We start from the raw sequence: 20,113 nt of genomic DNA, 5'->3' as shown, positions 1-20,113 counted from the left end.
CACTGCCTTCCCTCAGCAAAGAAGTGAAGTCTAGCAAAATGACGTGTGTTGCCTAAGATCACACACCGTGCGGTAGTGAGGGTCCGGGACTCCGAGCTCTCCCTCTTAAGTGGATTGTATTTAATTCATGGCGTTGTTACGTTATTTTTAGCAGGCCAGTGATTTCACTGTCAGAGGGGACCCGCATGAAGAACCTGCATCCACTGATGCTTGGGGGGCCTCCAGCGGAGAGAGCCACCCGTGTGGCAGCCTCTTGGCATTTGTTGTTGTCCTCAGTCATTTTCAGCCTCATCTGACCCTTCGTGACTGCTTTTGATATCCTCTTGGCGAAAAGCGGTTTGCCATTTCCTTCTCCAGCTCGTTTTACAGATGAGGAAACTGAGGCAGACAGGGTTAAATGACTTGGTCAGGGTCACACAGCTAGTAAGTGTCTGAGGTAAGGTGTGAAACTCAGAAGATGATTCTTCCTGACTACGGGCTGGGCACCATTTCTGCCGCAACACCTCACATTTATAACAGGATAAATAGGCATGTTTATGTTTATGTGTATATGTAAGTGTATATGTGTACATGCAGGTATAAAACATGCTATAGGTCACATGTCTGGTTTTGTAATCACACGTGCTTGTTTTTAAAGTTGGTTTGGAATTGGTTGTGTGTATATGTGTTGCTTTGTTTCTACCTAATCAGTCATTTATGGGGGAGGGGGCACTTTTTATAGCTTGAGTTTATATTACACTGATACATATGTATTTTATAGAAAAAGCATTTAGATCTTGCTTATTTTTGAACATGGAACAGATAGCTTTCTTGTAGCTGTATGAATTTCATTTTATTTTATTTTTTTTTTGGCGAGGCAATTGGGGTTAAGTGACTTGGCCAGGATCACACAGCTAGTAAGTGTCAGGTGTCTGGTGTGAGATCCGATTTGAACTCAAGTCCTCCTGACTGCAATGCCAGTGCTCTATCCACTGCGCCACCTAGCTGTCCCTACAAATCAGAAGAAGTATTTTTATATATTGAAATCATAAATTGGTTACATTGACATTTTAATGCTATACTGTGTTGACCATTTGTAGCCTAATTATAGTTTTCACTGATAGCGAACATTTTTCCCTCTTTAACCACCGTAACATCTCTAGGTCATGTTTGATGTACAGTATGATTATTCTTTAGAAACTGGCATTGAAGGTCTAATTTTACTTTATCATTGTTTAAAAAAAAAAAACTCTTACATCACTTTAAACAGCAACAACAATAGTAATACAAGTTAGCGTTTATAGCATACTATAAGGTTTGCAAAGTATTTTATAAATATAATATTGCCTCATTTTATCCTCATAACAAGCCTGAGAGGTGAGTGCTATTATTATCCCCATTTTATAGATGAGGAAACTGAAGCTGACAGAGGTTAAGTGCATTGCCTAGGGTCACATAGTTGTTCGGTGCCTGAATCTGAATTTGAACTCAGGCTGTCCTGTCTCCAGGTCTGGCACTCTTATCTACTGTGCAACCTAGCTGCCTTATTATAATTATACCTACTATCATATTCATAATTACGTTTCAAACCAGTTCAGTTTGAACAAATATATCCCATATATTGCCTTCCTTTCCTAGTAGATCTAAAGCCTTTTGAATGGAAAGAAAAATGTATTATTTTGCATCTTTTTTATCTGACATATTATGTATCATAAGGAGTCAAATGTTTGTTGAATTAAATTGAATTAATAGGGGGAAAGTTATCATTTTGCTGTTTTAAATATTATAAACCAGATTTTCTTTTAAGCTGTGTCTTTATAGAATCAGTTATATGACACAATTTTCTGTATCTTGTTTCTTAATTAAATCAGAATACACTTGATATTATAGTAATAGTGAAGTTATGGCTGTCACCTTTTGCCCAAATGTAAGATCATAACAGCTTTGACCAAAATGCTAGGTACATTTATTTCATGACTATTTCACAGAATTTAATTAAGCCATCTTATCTGACCCTAATTTAAGTTTTTGAATACCTATTTTCTTCTAAATATTCAAAAATTAACCATAAGTTAGCAATTGTAACAAAACTTCAATTCATTTGGTGCTCTTGTATTTGAGTATAAATACAAACACATACACACATTATTTTAATGTGTTTATAGAACATTAACTTACAGCCATCAGCAGGACAGAACTTTTTGCAGTTTAAAATTTTTTTAATTCAATAAATTTTCTAATGCGTGTTTAATCAGGATAAGAAAAAAAATTTAAGAAAACACATTACATTCTGATTCCAAATTATCTTCCTGAAATTGTGTGCTATTTTTTTCTCATGGATTTTGCTGTATTTCTGTTTTATAAATGAATTCTCTTATTTAAAATGTTAACTGTTAAATGTATTATTTGGAAATCAATTATGATCACTAAAATATCACCACGAAATTGATAAATTTGCAACGGAGAGTGAAGACAACTGAAAATCATTAAATACATTACTTGCCCATATTTGCTGGAGTATGGGCACTCAGTCATAAGAAGGGGGTGCTGTGCTTAAGTGTAAATGATGTGTGTAACAGGCCTCCCGAGAAGGACATTTTATCCCGATTCATGTCTTAAGTTAGGCAGGTCTGTGGCCAGGGCTGTCTCGGGGGGGGGGGGGGGGGGGGGATGCTGAGTCATTATGTCCTGTCTTTATTGTACTCAGACAAATGAATACAATTTATAGATCTTTTGAACTGTTTATTAAATTTAACACAACAATTATAGAAGACAAAGCTTTTAAATCTTTATAGTAGCATTTAGTGAAAAATCCTAAAGCTTAACATGCTTTTCTACATAAAAACATATGGTTCCCCATAGCGTTCTGTGCAACTTATTTTGAACATGTCTGTTTCTTTTACTGTTAAATATTCATTATACATATGCATTGTGTGATTTTTAAAAATTATTCCAAGGTACAGTATTTTATTTATTATATATTACACCTACAAATCGACATGGAGCTTTCCAAGGGACTCAGAAGACTGAGTGTATTTAGATGTAAAATAAAAGCCCATTTGCATAGATAGATTATCTTTCTTAGGGTGGTATCTCTGCTGGTTTTGAGTTAAACTAGTTTAAAACCCACTAGTCTTCCCTCTATAAAGCTTATTATAAAACAGATGTTTGTGCATTAACAGCCCCACCCCCAGACCTTACTTGTAAGTCTATTTTTGTCACAGTGGTGGCCAAGTACCTTTTTGTTGTGACACACCCAGAATTAAGCAGAGCCTCAGTACAGGGAAAAATGATGCCAAAAGGCCTTTTGCTTAGTTCATGTATAAGCATCACCTATTTATTTCTAGTTTAATCAGTTATACTCAAGAAAAACATGAGCATTCATTAGAAACAAAGGGAAGTTGGTATCCTCAAGCCCTGAAATATTACTAGTAGAATGTCATTTTTGTTTTTTGAATCATGTAATTCAGATGAAATCGGAATGTTGAAAATTTGCTTTTTATTGTTTCCAACAAAAGACAATCAACTTTCCTCTGTGCGTGTCAAACCAGTGATGATTACACCTAACTGATTAACTTTCTATATCAACAGGAATAGAAATGTAAATATTAAATATAGTTAATTCTACTCACTTGAACACATCGAAAAAAATTTTTATTGACTATATTAACCCTATAACATTTTAACCTGCCTAACTTTGGTTATATTAAAAATCAAGGATGTCAGTGAAACTCCATTTCTTTTCACAATAAGAAAAAAATGTTTTAATGAGCTCATAAAGAATTTCATCTTTGTTGCTATATTTTTAAGAGATCTGCTTCTCTAGAAAATATTTATTACTTACAACTTAATACTTATTTTATAAATAGCAAAAGTGAAGGGGACTTAATTTTCCCACCTAATAGCAAGCATATTTTTCACTGCTTCTAGCTTTGTACCATTTAATCATTTACAAATCTTTGTGTAAAATTGTTTTAATACCTTAGTTACCAGAGTGTTTTTTAAGTATAAAGTGAGCAGGTAGATGACATCTTTTAGCTTGATCATTGCAGCAGTTAACAGAAATCTCATATTAAACTCTCTTGCACCCTCTATTGTAATTTTTCAGTAGTACTACACATATGTTCCCACTCCTATATTGTGTTTGAACCTCTTGAAATCCCCAAGAAACCTAATGTTTAGATAATTATTCTTATAAGTAATTTATGTTGAATCATTCTGCCTCTTACACCTCCCTCCTGCATATGTCACCCTGGGCAGGTCTCTTAACCTCTTGTTCCCCTCAGGCCGTCCTGGTAAGAGGAATACTTTTCATGACAGTTGTCAGCCTGCATTGTTAGTAAAGGGAGTTTCCCCACCCTGAGCTCCCCATAAAGCTGAAACCACAGGTCTGAACCCCACAATGGAAGTGCTAAAAGAGTCACATTTCACAACCTGCTTCTCTGGTCCAAGATGAGCTTTCTTTGCCACCAGCTGGAACCAAGGAAAAAAATCACAGGCAGGCACCAATCCCATGACTGTGGGCTACAGGGCTTTGAACAGAGGTGGGTCTCCTTTCTGCTCTTTTGTGAGCCTCTCAGTGGGCTGGCTTGGGTTTTTTCCCCTAATAACAGGAGAGCCTGGAGTGGCCCAGGCTGAAATGAAGAATTTACAACGGTGTGGAACAGATGTTTTCATAAACATTTGCTGTAATTAATTTCAGCTAGGGGATTGAAGGAACAAAGCAGTTTTTCCCTCTTCAAAACTTTATTGCCTTTTCCCTGTACAGCAAACTCTGAAATCTTTGTTAGAGAAACAAATATAGGTTACTATTTAGTTGTTTTTGAGAAAGAAATTCATATTTTTTTTCTCTGCCATCGTTTGTATCATAAAATTACACATTTATTGTTACTTTATATAAAAGGAATTTAAGTGTTAAATGAAGCCAAACCTTTAGTAACATCTGATAAGACCAAAACAGATTTAAATACAGTGGTCTCAGCTATTTAGTTCCCCGTAAAGTTCTGAGAGATGTTAAGAACTGTTTTCTAATTTATAAGACAATATATAGACTATATAAACCTAACTTTTATACCCTGTCATTGATGGTTTTTCTTTTTTTGCAGGTATAATGTCTTCTCTTCCTAGGTTACTAATCTTATCCTGCAGATGTGTCCTAGAGATGCTGGGTATATTTGTAGACCAATCAGAATCTGAGTATTAATTACAGCATTGCTAGGTTTTTCTATTCTTGAAAATCTACCACCATTTCTTTTAGTTTTAGTTCCGTTATTTGTAAAATCATTCTTACTATGAAGTCATTTAAAAAAACAAAAAGTAGTAACCTGAAAGTTTCTCAAGTAGACTTAATTTCATTGTTATCTATGTGAAAACTTAGTCTAGCTACAAATGTTTTTTAGTGGAACAGTATCTGGTCTGATCTGTCAACTCCAAAAAGTGTGAGGAAACATAGGTAGCTATCATTAAAATTACATTTCGGCTTTCAAAAACCATTTAATGAGTAGCATAATTATATAAGTAGGGTACCTCAAGTACTATACTCAATAATTAAAAATAATCTCATCTTTAAAGTGAAAGCTCTATAATTATTATTTGACTTAACCAGGACCACTGTTATGATCTCCTGTGGCACCTTAGATTGCTCAAAGTGGTTGGAAAGTATAAATTAAAATTGGCAAAATCATTAAATTATTAAGCTTTAACTATGCTAAAAATGAATGTAACATCATATTTGAAACTACATTATATGCATTAGGAATATGTAATGTAAGCAGGTTCTTGTCTATTAAATTTCTTAATTTCAAAGTTTAAACAATGTACTCAATAGTCTTATGGCTTCATTTTTAAAAAAGAAAAAGAATCTTCAGATTTACGAAGATAATAAATTGAAGATAATTTGGGGAGAGGGAGAGAGCAATGACAACTGGGTGATGGAAGGGAAGGGGAGAAATCAGAAAATATTTGATTGTAAACCTGAGCCTTGAAAGAAGCCAAGGACTTCTAAACAGTAGTGAAAAAGTGTAAATGTACAAAATTTGGGAGTGGCCATCTCTTCCAAGCCACCTACCAGAGAAATTCCCCCTAGAACTGACCAGTGTTCATCCATCCTTTCCTTGAAAACCTCCAAGGATTTCCAAGGCCAGTCATTGGATGGAGTCCTGAGTCTGGGCAAGTGTGCCTGGATGCCAGAGTATGTGAAGATGAGGAAGGTGATGGCAGTTTGGAAAGAAAGGCTGAGATCAGATTTGTGAAGCATATTACACCAAGCAGAGGCATTTGAATTTTATCTTATCTGAATTGTTTAAATCTTTGCCTAAAGAGATTTTTTTTAAACTGTCCTTTAATTAAAGTCAATACATAGAATGAAATCCTGGCACAGGCAGGGAGATAGATTTAGTTTGCTGTCCTTGTTAAGTAGGTGCCAGGTGAGGCTTCCTCAATTAACTCATGTTTGTCTTTATTTCTTTAACTGGCAACTAAGACTCTTGTCAGTCAGTCAATAAGCATTTATTAAGTATTAACCAGGCATTGTACTAAGTAGGAGACAAAAGAGGTAAAAGGAAACTATGTAAATAATAGGTAGCTACAAGAAGTGTATGGACTAATGGGAGGTAATTGCAGAGGGAAGGCACTAACAGCTGGGAGAACCAAGAAAAGGCTCCTAAAGAAGGTAGAATTTTAGCCGAGTCTTGAAGGAAGTCCAGGAAACCTGAGAGGCAGAGATGAGGGCGTGGCATATTCTAGGACTGGGGGACAGTCTGTGGAGAGGTGTAGATAGGAGACGGAGGAGTAGCGAGGGGGCCAGTTAACAGTTAAAGGATATGGAGGAGAGGGAGGACAATCTGGAACCAGATTGCAAAGGGGAGGAAAGGTTCAGGTTGTGAAGTGCTTCAGATGCTAAAATAGAAGATTTTGTATTTAATCCTGAAAGCAACAGGAAAGGGGGTATGAAATGACCGACGCTTTAGGAAAATAACTTTGGCAGCTCAATAGAGAATAGACTGATGTGGGGAGATTTGAGGCGGAAAGACCAGTGAAAAGGCTACTGTAATTGTCCAGGTGACAGATGACGAGGCAGTGAACTAGAGTGGTGGCTGTGTGAATGGAAAGTAGGGGAATCTAGAGGAGAAATGTTGTGTCAATAGGCATAAGAGGACGGCACCATATTGGATCTCTGGGATGAGTGCTAGTGAAAAGTCGAGGATGACACTGACTTTTTGGGCCTGAATGACTAGAAGGATGCTGGACCCCTTAGAAGTAAATGGGAAGTTTGGAAGAGAAAGCGTTTTGGGCATGTTGAGTTTATGATATATATAGGGCATCAAGTTTGAGATACCTAAAAGATACTGGTAATACCAGGACTTGTACTCAGGAGTTTGTTAGGTACCTGTGAGGTGTAAGGCACTGTGTAGGTCCTAATGAAAATGATAATAAAAACTTTATGTGTACTATATAGAAGGATGTGTGGGTGTGTGTGGGTGTGGCTCCCTATCATTTTCATGATCTTTTTTGTCTCTTTGCTTTTCAAAGCCCTTCTTAGCCTAGCCTTCTCCTACTTTTACAGTCTTCCTCTTTACTTTCTGCCACACACTCTTTGATCTAGTGATCCTGTCATTTCAACACACCACCTGTAACTCAGGACAGCAAAGGTTGTCCCCGATGCCTGGAATGCCCTCCCCCCTCGTCTAGGCCAGCTTACTTCCTGGGCTTCCTTTAAGACTCAATTAAAATCCCATTTTATTTTCTTTTTCTTTTGGCGAGGCAGTTGGGGTTAAGTGACTTGCCCAGAGTCACACAGCTAGTAAGCATCAAGTGTCTGAGGTCAGATTTGAACTCGGGTCCTCCTGACTCCAGGGTTGGTGCTCTATCTGCTGTGCCACCTAGCTGCCCCTAAAATTCCATTTTCTGTAGGAAACCTTTCCCAACACTTCTTAATTCTAGTGCCTTCCCTCTTTTAATTACTTCCTATTTATCCAGTATTTAGCTTGTTTATACATATTTGTTTGCTTGTTGTCTCCCCCATTAGATTATGATCCCTTTGAGGACAATGACTGTCTTTTGTCTCTTTTATATCTCCAGCACTTAGCACAGTGCCTGGGACATACTGTTTGCTGTGTCCCAGGCATTTAATAAATATTTATCTACTGACGTGACAATCTATGAAGCAAAAAAACAAAGAACTTTAGTTCAGTTTGAATGAAGCCCCCTGCCTCTTCAGTAGTGACAACGGCAAAAGAAGAATGAAAGGAAGATGCCAAGAACCATAGTTTTTAGACTGTCTATGAACATTTTCTTAATTGTAGCTGTATTCAATGTGAGATCCTCCTCTGTTGACCAGTAAGAGGACATAGCACTAAGTCATGCCATCATTGACTTTCTTGCTATAAACCAGGAAAGAAAGTTGCCACTAAATGGAAGAGTGGCCTAAAGGATGTCCCTCAAGAGGCAAATAAAGGACTTGGAGTTGGCCTTTTCATGTGTCCAGTGGCAACAAGAAACAGCATTTCGTAGGACACTTTTTTTTTTCATTGTAGTGTTCATGATTTGTAAAGAGACAAGCATGAAGAGCGTTGCAACTTGTGTGCCACAATGTCTGGTGCAGAGAAGAGGTTGGAGAGAAGTTCTAGGAAGAATTTCTTTTGTTTTTTGATTTTTTTGCTTGTTTGTTTTTGGTTTTGTTTTTTGGTGAGGCAGTCAGGGTTAAACGACTTGCCCAAGGTCACACAGCTCGTAAGTGTGAGTGTCAAATGTCTGAGGCCAAATTTGAACTCAAGTCCTCCTGACTCCAAGGCCAGAGCTCTATCCACTGCGCCACCTAGCTGCCCTTAGGAAGAGTTTTACGATGCCCCAAATTAAATGAACATACACTTAATACTCAAAGACTTCGATGCAAAGATGGGCAGATGTGTTGAACTTTTTTTGGAAAGCATGGGTCAGAAGTAAAAAGTGGAAAAGACTAAAGACTCGTGGAACAACAGAAGCTGCATCCCTTCTTATAAGGAATACTTTCTTTAAGATCAGAATTGGACACTGCTGGGTGTGACTAGTATTAAATAACGTTACAGAAAATGAATTTGGCTGTATTCTTAGGAAAAAAAAATGATTATTAATGTAGGACCCATTCCTACTTGAGATATTTGTATAGCAGCAAAGTTTTTAGAGCAAAGGTTTAAATAATTACTAACTAATGAAAAACAATTAAAATGGAAGGAAGATATGGCATCCAACTGAGAAGACATTTCAACAAGCTATTCACCTTATATGAAACAATGTGGCATAAGGAATGGAGTGCTGGGCTTGGAGTCCAGAAGATCTGGGTATAAATCCTCCCTTTAACATTAGCACTGTGCTCCAGGGCGCATCATTTAACCTCAGGTGCCTCAAGAAGGTGCTTAGATTCTACTTAGTCCTGTACTGTTAAAGGGAGTTCTCTATGCTCACAAAATCAAAGAGCCATCACAAAGTATTAGCCTATTCACACCCCTCCACCCACTGGCCCACCCCCAAAAAAAGGGAAATGGAAAAAAGAGCAGGTATAAACACAAACTGACACTGTTTGCTAGCCAACGATCCTGTAAACCACTAGAGTGAGCAGATACATTGTTGGTTTATGGATTTCTTTTTAGGCAGCTTGGTGGCCTAGCCAATAGTATGTGGGACTTTGAGTCAGGAAGAGTTGAGTTCAAATCCTGCCTGAGCCACTTAACTAGCTTTGTGACCCTAGGTAAGTTACTTTACCAATCCCAGTCTATTTCCTCATCTGTATAATTTCAATAATAACATCTATGTTACAGGGTTATTCTTAGGAATAAGTGAAGTAACATAGGTAAAGTGCTTTACAAACCTGAAAGTGCTTATAAAAGGTCACTATTATCTTTTCCAAGCAGAGAGAAGTTATATTCTTGGGCAAGACAGGTCTAGAATATATATTTGTTTATAAAATCTTTCAGATGATGACAGTGGAAAATTATGAGTAATATATTCTCTTAAAGCTGTTAGAGGCAGTGGGATGAAAGAAGAAATTAGAGGAAGCCATTTTGAAAAGCAAACCAACTAAGCTATCTCAAGAGATAAACGTTTAAAAATTAAACAGGAAGGACAACAAACAAAAATGTCAAAGATGTGTCAAAATTTCTAGAATAAGTTGAAATGAAATTAATGAAAATCAGGGCAGGTGAGAGAAATGCCAGTTGTGTTAGGACAACTCTCTCGTTATTGAGCATATATAGCCCAAGGAAGTAAAAAAAAAATCATAGAAACCCTTTTTTAAAAAAAAAGTAGTAAATAACTGGAATCTCTGATAAGGGTTTTGTGTCCACAGTATGTAAGCAACAGACACAGCTAAGACCAAAATTCATTCGCCAGTAGGTAAGTGGTCAACGAACATGAACAAATATTTCTCAATTGAAGAATTTCAAAGTATTCAAAATCACATGAAAGAATGCTCCAAATCACTACTAGTAAGAGAAATCCTAATCAAAACAACTGTGAGTTTTCATCTGACGCCCTGCAAATTGGCAGGCATGACAAAAGATGGGAATCAATCATGTTAAAAGGGTTATAGGAAGAGAACCGCACTAGTAATTTGTTGATGGAGCTGTGAATCAGTACAACTGTTTTGGAAAGCAGTTTGGAATTATGAAAATAAAGGGACTAAAATATCCATATCCTTTGACCCAGAGATTCCTTGAGGTTTATACCTCACGGAGGCCGTCATTGAGAAGAAAGTCACCATATTCATCAGAATATTTATACCCACACTTTTTATGATAGCAAAGAATCAGAAACAAAAGAGATACTCATTAATTTGGAGAATAACTGAGAAAAATATGGTACGTGAACGTATTAGAATATGACTGTGCTGTAAGAAATGAGGTATATGATGAATACAAAGAAGCATGGAAAGATCTATATGAACTGATACAGAGTGAAGTGAGTAGAGCCAAGAAACAATGTATACAATGAATACAGTAATGTCAGTCAAAGAACAACCACACAGAAGAAGTAAATGCTGCAAAATTATGAAGAACAAACATGGCTAGAACGTAGGGATAAAGGGAAGCTGTGGTGACATTAAAACAAATACATCAATAAAACTTATTTTAAAAAATGAAACAAATGGAGCCAAAGTGGCTACCTACCACTTTGGGGAATGGCTAAAGAAACTGTGATACATACTGCCTAGGGGCAACCAGGGAGAACAGTGCAAAGAGTGCTGGGCCTGGAGTCAGGAAAACCCAAGTTCAAATCCAGGCTTGGGCACTTACTGTGCGACTCTGAACAAGTCGTTTAATTTCTGTCTATCTCAGTTTACTCACCTATAAAATAAAGATAATAATAGCACAAATCTCCTAGGGTTGTTGTGAGGATAAAATGAGAAAATATTTATAAGATACTTTGCAAATCTTAAAGCACTATATAAATGTTTATCATGATGATGATGAGGCCATATAAGAGAAATTAACATGAAAAATTCAGAGAAACAGAAGAATTTTATGAACCAGTGCTAGACAAGGGAAACAAAGTCAGGAGAGTAATATATACAATTACTGAAATAAATGAAACCACTATTAAAGACAGCTGAACTTAGATTCAATGCAATGATCCAGCTTGGTCCCAGAGAGCAAATAATGAGGCATGACTTTTCCTAGTGATACAAAATATATCCCTAAAAAATAATTTCTTTTTTTTTTAATTAAATAATATACTTCTATGACTATTCAGTTTGCCTCAAAACTTTATTAACTGTGTCCAGCTTTCCCAGACTCCACAGACAGCAATTAAAGAAGTGAAGAGTCTAGTTCTGTAATTTTCTTTTCCTTAGAAATGTTTTCAAATTTTCTCCCTAAAGGAAATTCCTTGTTTTGTTTGCCTTTTCTTGATAGGGATTGTAACATGCTAAATGAAGACTGCCATATATGCTATCAGATTTAGGTGTGCCATCAGTCAGTTTTGCTTTAATATTTTTCTTAGTTATTCTTAGTGGGAACTTATCAGGCAAAGACAGTAGTATAAAATACAAGAAGAAATCAATAAAACGAAACTAAAGGAAAATGAAGAGGGGGAAAAAAGAGTAGATTCTCTGGAGTATTTATAAAGTAGAGCTTAAGCAACCATCAAAACTACTTGGTACTGGCTAAGAAATAGAGTAGTGGATCAGTGGAATAGGTTAGGTATGCAAGACTCAGTAGTCAATAACTATAGTAATCTACTGCTTGATAAACCCAAAGACCCCAGCTTCTGGGATAAGCACTCACTATTTGACAAAGACTATGGCAGAAACTAGGCATAGACCAAAATCTCACCCCATTTACCAAAATAAAGTCAAAATGGGTTCATGATTTAGATATAAAGACTGACACTATAAGCAAACTGGAAGAGCAAGGAATAGTTTACCTGTCAGATTTATGGGGAACAGAAGAATTTATGACCAAACAGGAGATAGGGAATATTATGAAATGCAAAATGGATAATTTTGATTACATTAAATTGAAAAGGTTTTGCACAAACAAAGCCAATGCAACCAAGATTAGGAGGGAAGCAGAAAACTGGGAATTTTTACAACCAGTGTCTCTGATAAGGGCCTCATTTCTAAAATATTTAGAGAACTAATTCAAATTTATAAGAATACAAGTCATTCCCCAATCGATAAATGGTCAAAGGACATAAATAGTTTTCAGAGGAAGAAATTAAAACTATCTATAGTCATAAGAAAAAATACTCTAAATCTCTACTGATTAGAGAAATGCAAATCAAAACAACTTTGAGGTACCATATCACACCTATCAGGTTGGCTAACATGACAAAACAGAAAATGATAAATATTGGAGAAGATGGGGGAAAATTGGAACATCAATACAATGTTGGTGGAGTTGTAAACTGATCCAACCATTTTGGAGAGCAATTTGGAATTATGCTGAAAGGGCTATAAAATTGTGGTTACACTTTAACCCAGCAATGTCACTTCTAGGTCTGTATCCCAAAGAGATCATTAAAAATGGGAAAAGGACCCACTTGTACAAAAATATTTATAGCAGCTCTTTTTGTGGTGGCCAAGAATTGTAAATTGAGGGTATATACCCATCAATTGGGGAATGGCTGAACAAGTTGTGGTATATGAATGTAATGGAATACTATTGTGCTATAAGAAATGATGAGCAGGCTGACTTCAGAAAAACCTGGAAAGACTTGTATGGACTGATGTTGAGTGAAGTGAGCAGAACTAGGAGAATGTTGTACACGGTAACAGCCATGTTGTGTGATGACTAACTTTGATAGAGTTAGCTCTTCTTAGCAGTGCAAGGATCTAAGACATCTCCGAAAGTCTCATGATGGAAAATGCTATCCACATCCAGAGAAAGAACTATGGAGTTTAAATGCAGATCAAAGCATTCAGTTTGCTCTTTTTTTTTCTTTTCTTTTGTTTTGTTTTGTTTCCTCTTTCTTGTGGTTCCTCCTATTGGTTCTAATTCTTCCTTAGAACATAACTAATGTGAAAATATGTTTAATAGAAATGTATATGTATAGCCTTTATCAGATTTTGCGCTGTCTTGGGGAGGAAGGGGGAGAAAAATTTAAAACTCAAAAGCTTATGGAAGTGATTATTGATAACTCAAAATAAATTAATAAAAAAATAAAATAAAGTAGATCTTAACTGGAATGCCTGTTGGATACATCACACTGTATTTCCTAGAGAGATTTCTCAAACTTAACATGTCCAAAACTGAATTCATTAGCTTTTCCACCAGACTTATCCCTCTTCCACTGGATCCCTCCATCGCTTACCCCACACCTTCAGTCAATTGTCAGATCTTGTCATTTCTACTACCAAGATATTTCTTGCGTGTAACTCCTCTCCATTCACCTTAGTTCAGACCCTCATTGACTCCTGCCTAGGTTTATTACACAGTCCTTCTACTTTGTATCCCTTCCTCCAGTCTTTTCTCACTCCAGTCCATCCTCCACATTGCTGCCAAGGGAATTTCCTTTTATCACAACTTTTTCCACGTCTCTCCTCCATGCAATAAATTTCAGTAGTTTCCTATTGTTCCTAAAACCAAATATAAACTCCTGCTTAACTTTGGAAGCCCTTCCAAACCTGGCTTCAGCCTCTTTTTTAAGGCTTATTGATCATTGCTCCCTCCCTTCCATTCTGTGACCAAGGCCCAACTGGCCTTCGCTTGGTTCCGTCACTTTCCATCCTCTGTCTCTGTGCCTTTGTATTCACTGTCTTACATGCTTAGAAATTTATCGTATCCTCACATCCAACTTATAGCATCTCATGCTTCCTTCAAGATGCAGCTCAAGCATTTCCTGAGCCCCTGAAATGCCCTCCCTCCCAAACTATCTTGTATTTAACCACTTTGTATTTATTTGTATTTTTTTTATATTTGTTTTTCACATACTTCTACTTTTGTTATCTTTCCAAGTGGAATATAAGCTGCTTGTTGATAAGGACCTTTTCGATAATTTTATTATTGTTAAGAATAATACAGCACTACTATCCTTAAGGATAATATAGCACTACTAGGCACAGTAGGTACTTATTAAATGCTTGTTGATTAATTGAATCGATGGTTAGTTCCTTCAGATAATCTATTTTGAAGACAGAGTTATTAATGATTATGAAATAGCCTGAAACACTGCAGACCCTCCTGAGTGAATTCCACAAGCATTCAAAAGTGTTTGGTCTAACTGCCCACATAGGAAAAGCTTAGTCGATGAAGACTACCTGTCATCCAGATTGTGATGAATGAACACCTTGTTGAGCTCTTCCATCAGTACATGAATGTTGGATAGACACTACATTTAGGCCATGAGTTGTCTAGCAGTTGTCTAGATGGAGAGAGACAGACAGATATAGATGGATAGGTGAATGGAAAGATAAGCATTTATTAAGTGCCTGCAGTGTGCCAGCACTGTGTTAACTAAATTTTGAGGATATAAATACAACCAAATATAACAGTCCCTCCCCTCAAGGATTTTATATTTTAATGGGGGAAGATAGCATGTAAAGAGGACCTGGAAACTCAGGGATAGAGTAATGAAAAGTGTACTTAGATAGGGTCATAGCAGCTGGCCTGGATGTAGAAAAATTCAGAGAAGGAGTTGAGCCAGGAGTCAAGTGACACAGCTGAAGTCCCTCATGAAATAAGTAGGATACCCACCAAGTAGGACAGTGGGACTCAGGGCAGATGTTTCTCCAGGGTGGAAAGGCAGGTGGCAAAGAGGTGAAGAAGTCCAGAGAGGTGAGTCAGCTTGAAGTATCCAGGATTGCCTTCAGGAGATGATGTGTGCTTTTAATGACTCCAGACTTCTCCATGAAAAAAAAGGCCCAGCTTTCAAAAATCAATCACCATCCATTAAAGCTAGGTGGCTGCAGTGGATGGGAGAGTCCCCAATGAATGGAAGCTGCAAGTAACCCAACAAGTGGGAAGCAGTCAGCACCCACACAGTGTTATGAGATTGAGAGAGAAGCCCTTCCTTTTCAGATGGACCCCACAGAAAATCGACCAGGGCACCTAGACAAGCATTGCTGAGGATGCGAGGGTATGAATCGGGGTAGAACTGTTGGTTCACATTAAGGGGGAAAGGAGGGGTCTACTTGGGTGAGATGTTAGACGGATTGAAGTTTGCCTCTCAGGAAAAAAGTAGACTTCCTAAAGAGTTTCCTGATTTAAAAAGACTGCTGAACCTCTTTCAAAACCTGCATTCAAAATATGAAATGTTTAAATTAATAAAATAATTCATTCAAAGGGAATCAGCACTAGAATAATTCTAACTCACTCTTTTTCTTGGAATGGAAATAAAGATCAAAGAGAGTATATAACTTGCCAAGGTCAGAAAGCTCTTAGTGGCAGAAGCCAATAGTACCTAAGACATCGCAGAATCAATGCCTTCAAATTGTGGTGCTGGAGAATACTATTGAGAGTCCCTTGGACAGCAAGGAGATCAAATCAGTCAATACTTAAAGAAATTAATTCAGGCTATTCAGTGGAAGGTCAAATGCTGAAGCTGAAGCTTCACTACTTTAGCCATATAACAAGAAGACAGGACTCGTTGGGAAAGATTGAAGGCAAAAGTAAAAGGGACAGCAGAGTTTGAGATGGATAGTGTCATGGAAACAACAAATGTGAACGTGGACAGACTTTGAGAGATATTGGAGAGTGGAAGGGCCTGGCATGTTTTGCTTCATGGGGTCATGAAGAGTTGGGCATGAGTGAATGGCTGAACAACTCCTGGCTCCAGGCTCAAGCTTTATTTCCCTCTGCCCCATTCCCTGCTGTCACACTAAGTGAAGTGACTCGTCAAGATTCTCATGGCGGAGGTTGGTGCTCACTTATTTTATTCAGTTCATAGAAGTTAGCTGTAGGGACACATGATTTTTTGTGTCATCACTGATCAAAAGTATAGTTTAATGGCCAACAAAAGATGACAATGTCAGATCTATTTAAAGGGTTTATAATTAATAGAGCCTAAAGTTCAGGCCGTACTGATGATGAACTAGCTATCTATCCATTGTGTAGAAATTACTGTATTTCCCTTTCTACTAATAGACATTTATCTCATTTGTGCCTGTTAGTAATTTACATGACAATTTACTTTCGATAATACCAGTGTCCAAATTAAAAAAGCAAGCATTTGTTTTCAGGAGTAATTTCTTTCCCCAGGACACTCAAGCAACATAATTAACATGTGTGTGCATAAGCACACACATGTATGTATACATCTATATTGCTTTTGCTTCTTCTGTTTTATTTCTAAGCATTTTGCAACTTTTTCTTTTCTAGGCGAATCCAATGAAAATGGAAGAATAAATCCTACCACGGACTCTGACAGAACTTTTATTTCCTACAGGTAAGACCTGTGTCTCTCATATAGTTCCTGTATACCTTTTCCTTTCAGTAGCAGTATTTAGCAGTGCTAAAGCTTTCTGTTTGCATTTGATAATATTTCCTGCTAATAAATATACTCAAGCTTTTATACTATTAGTCCACTGACCTCAAGAGAATTTAAAGAAAGCTCAGAAAGAATTCACAATAGTATTAAATGCTATTTGTCAACATTTCCTTTGGGGTTTTGTCAGGAAATAGGGCAGCATTATATTTTGCTCAGTGGCAAAATAATACACTGGTGAATAAAACATGTACCACTTGAATTTTTGTTAGTGTTTTCCTCCCAACTTGAATTTTGGTTGAGTAAATTGTTGAGCATGTGTATGTTTTGATAGAGAATGTAGGGGGGATAATAGATTTTTTTTCTCATACAACTGATAAAAAGGGTTAAATGCTGGATCTTAGTTTCCAGAAAATACAATTTAAATATTGAGATAAATTCTGAATGGCAGTAATACCTGAAAAATGACATTTAGTTTGCAGCCTTTTATCTTCATGAGTGATTGATTCTCTTGACTTATTTTTAATGGCAGTATAAATGTATAAATTTACTATGAAAGTATGGACTATGATCACAGATTTTATAGATTTAGCATATTTTAAGCAGTTAATCAGCAAACATTTATTAAGTACCTACAGTATACTAAGCACTATGCTAGATGAAGGGAATACAAAGAAAAATGAAAAATAGTCCCTGCCCTTGAGAAATTTCCATTTGTTCTGTTAACCAAGAGAACAGGTACAAAATTCGTATGAAATAAATACAAAGTAACTTTGAAAAAGAATTTCTGCCGTTAGGGGCATCAGGAAAGGATTCGTATAGGAAGAATTGTTTGCAGAAAGTGAGGAATTCTAAGAAGGAGAGGTGAAGGAAAAGTGCCATCTATGTAAGACAGACAGCAAAGGCATACGTGAGAGGTGTGATCCTGTGTGTGCCAGGACACCAGTTTGGATGGGTCATGTGAGTTGTCTAAGAGAGGGGTGTGTAATAACACTAGCAGGTAGGTTGGGGCAAAGTTGTGAAGAATTTTAAATGCCGAAAAAGAGGTAGAAATATACTACTGCTCATCAGCTTCTTTGTATTGTAATTACCACTATAGATTTTATTTCCCCATATGTTGTAATTATTTGTGTTTGTTTCTTATTTTAGCATTACTGAGATTATAAACTTCTGGTAGGCAGGCTACTCTCTTACACTTCCTTATGTCTCCCCCTCCTCCCTCCCAGTCTCTGGTAAATCTAGTGGGTGTTCAGTCTTTGACTAAAAGAATAAATAAAGGAGGGCTTCCATAGCTTCCCAAAATTCAGTTATTGTGTAAGCTCTCAATCTTCTTCCAACAGTAATGTAAACTGGAGTCCATGCATGTATCTATGATTTATAATACAAATAATTGCTCTACTGTCACGTGTAGCAGCTTTTCTCCTGATGAATCCTACTTAAAGGCAGCTAGATTTTGGGGTTTTGGTTGTATAATCCCTTTGCAATACTGCTCTTGAAGAATAACTTAACAATCATTAATGCTTTGGGTAGGTTAGTGGAGCCTTTATGGAAGGCCTTAGATTAAAATTATTAGATTATTACTGTTCTCTGGCATTTTTCACCTTTAGTATAGTAAAGTGCACCTTCATATACATAAGCCTGTTCAAACTACTATTCATGAAATGACAGTGACATGCTCACTGTGGGGCAACTCCAGATGGAAAACATCAGTGAAGTTTATGTCATGATGATGTCATTGTAGTTTTGCTGAGCTGATCATGTCTTATAAATGTAAGGTTAGAATCCTCCGGTTAGATTCTCTTAAGTTTTCTATATAGTACTGAGTGTAGTAATGCACACTAAGAAGGCAGCATGAGCTTAAGAGCCTGCAACCTCTATCCTGTCATCATCATCATAGCAGCTAGCATTTAAATGGCGCCTCCTATGTGCCAGGCACTGTGTTAAGCACTGTACGATCATTATCTCATGTGATCCTCACAACAACCCTGGGAGGTAAGTGCTATTATTATCCCTAGTTTACAGTTGGGGAAACTGAGGCAAGCAGCGATGAAGTCACTTGCTTAGGTCACACAGCTAGTCTGGGGCCAGATTTGAATTCACGTCTGCCTGGTTCCAGGCCTGGTGCTCTATTGACTGTGCCACTGAGCAGACTCATCATAATAGTCCCTGTCATAAATGTGTCCAGTGGTATGACACAGGGGAGTTCTTTAAGCATACGCCACTGCAGGAAGCTCTTAATGGTCATGAGGGAGCCATGCGCAGGCTTTACTATAGCTCAGCTAGCCCTGTTGAGATGGATCAGCATGCTTTGTGTCTTTAGGACTGCACTCGTGTCTCATTGAAAAAGGTGTAATTGAAGTCTCTGACTCCGCCATACTTGGACTGAACCACAATGGAAAGACAGCTGAAAAAGGAATCAGATGACTGACTAATAGTCCAGAATCAGTCACTAATTAACCATAAGAATGTTGGCATGTAACCACTTTCATGTGGCATGGTTTCCAGTCTTTCTAATGGAAATAATACAGACCATGCCCTATCACAGGATTGGTCTGTTACGTACAAAACCACTTTGAAAACCACAAAGTGGCATAAAAATGGATAAAAGTATTATTATTATTACTACTACAACTATAAAATCAGTAGTAACTAAAAAAGGAATTAGGGATGTGTTTAAACCAGAGTAGGGGGTTGGGGGGGAAATCCCATATATTTGTAAATTTTGTTGACAAATTATATTTTACTATATTGGTAGTTTTGCTAATTACAGTAAATAAGAGATATAAAGCACCCACTTGAGAGAAATGTGATAATATGAAAGCAGAGTATGAAGTTGCAGTTTCTTTTGTCCTTGTATAGTTTGAAGATTAAAGTATTTCAGCTTCAAGTATTACTGAATGATAATTGTGTTTTGAAAATGAAGGTTCCAATATAACTTTGCACAATAATACTAAAGTTGTTAACTAATATATTTTTAATCAATGCCTGTCATTGTTTTAGCGTTCGAACATTAATTTATCATGGTAATTAAAAAAGGCAAGATAAAAAGCTAAGGTAGTTCAGTATATAGAAACTGGCTTTTAATAGTTGGCAGGCCAGCACTGTTATTAAATAGTATTATAGTATTTAAGGTGTGAAATGAATATTTTCTGCTCGGTAGGCAATAGCTTCTCTAATATAATGAGCTTAGTTGTAAATTTGACACTTGGGTTAAATGCAGAAAAATTCATAGAAGCAC

At 36.9% G+C, this 20,113-nt stretch overlaps 1 protein-coding gene across 1 annotated transcript in view; it reads left to right on the top strand.

Moving 5' to 3' along the window:
- TBC1D5 (TBC1 domain family member 5) overlaps positions 1 to 20,113 on the top strand; it is a 421,860-nt gene that overhangs the window by 116,184 nt on the left and 285,563 nt on the right. The window contains exon 4 of the mRNA XM_027872233.1: positions 16,770 to 16,836. Within this exon, the coding sequence (XP_027728034.1) occupies positions 16,770 to 16,836 (67 nt within the window). The remainder of the gene's footprint in view (positions 1 to 16,769; positions 16,837 to 20,113) is intronic.

This window comes from Vombatus ursinus, unplaced genomic scaffold (assembly GCF_900497805.2).
Source record: "Vombatus ursinus unplaced genomic scaffold, bare-nosed wombat genome assembly UNPS02014799.1, whole genome shotgun sequence".
NCBI lineage: Eukaryota > Metazoa > Chordata > Mammalia > Diprotodontia > Vombatidae > Vombatus > Vombatus ursinus.
The sequence above is the reverse complement of the archived record's forward strand: the minus strand, read 5'-3'. Positions and strand labels throughout refer to the sequence as shown.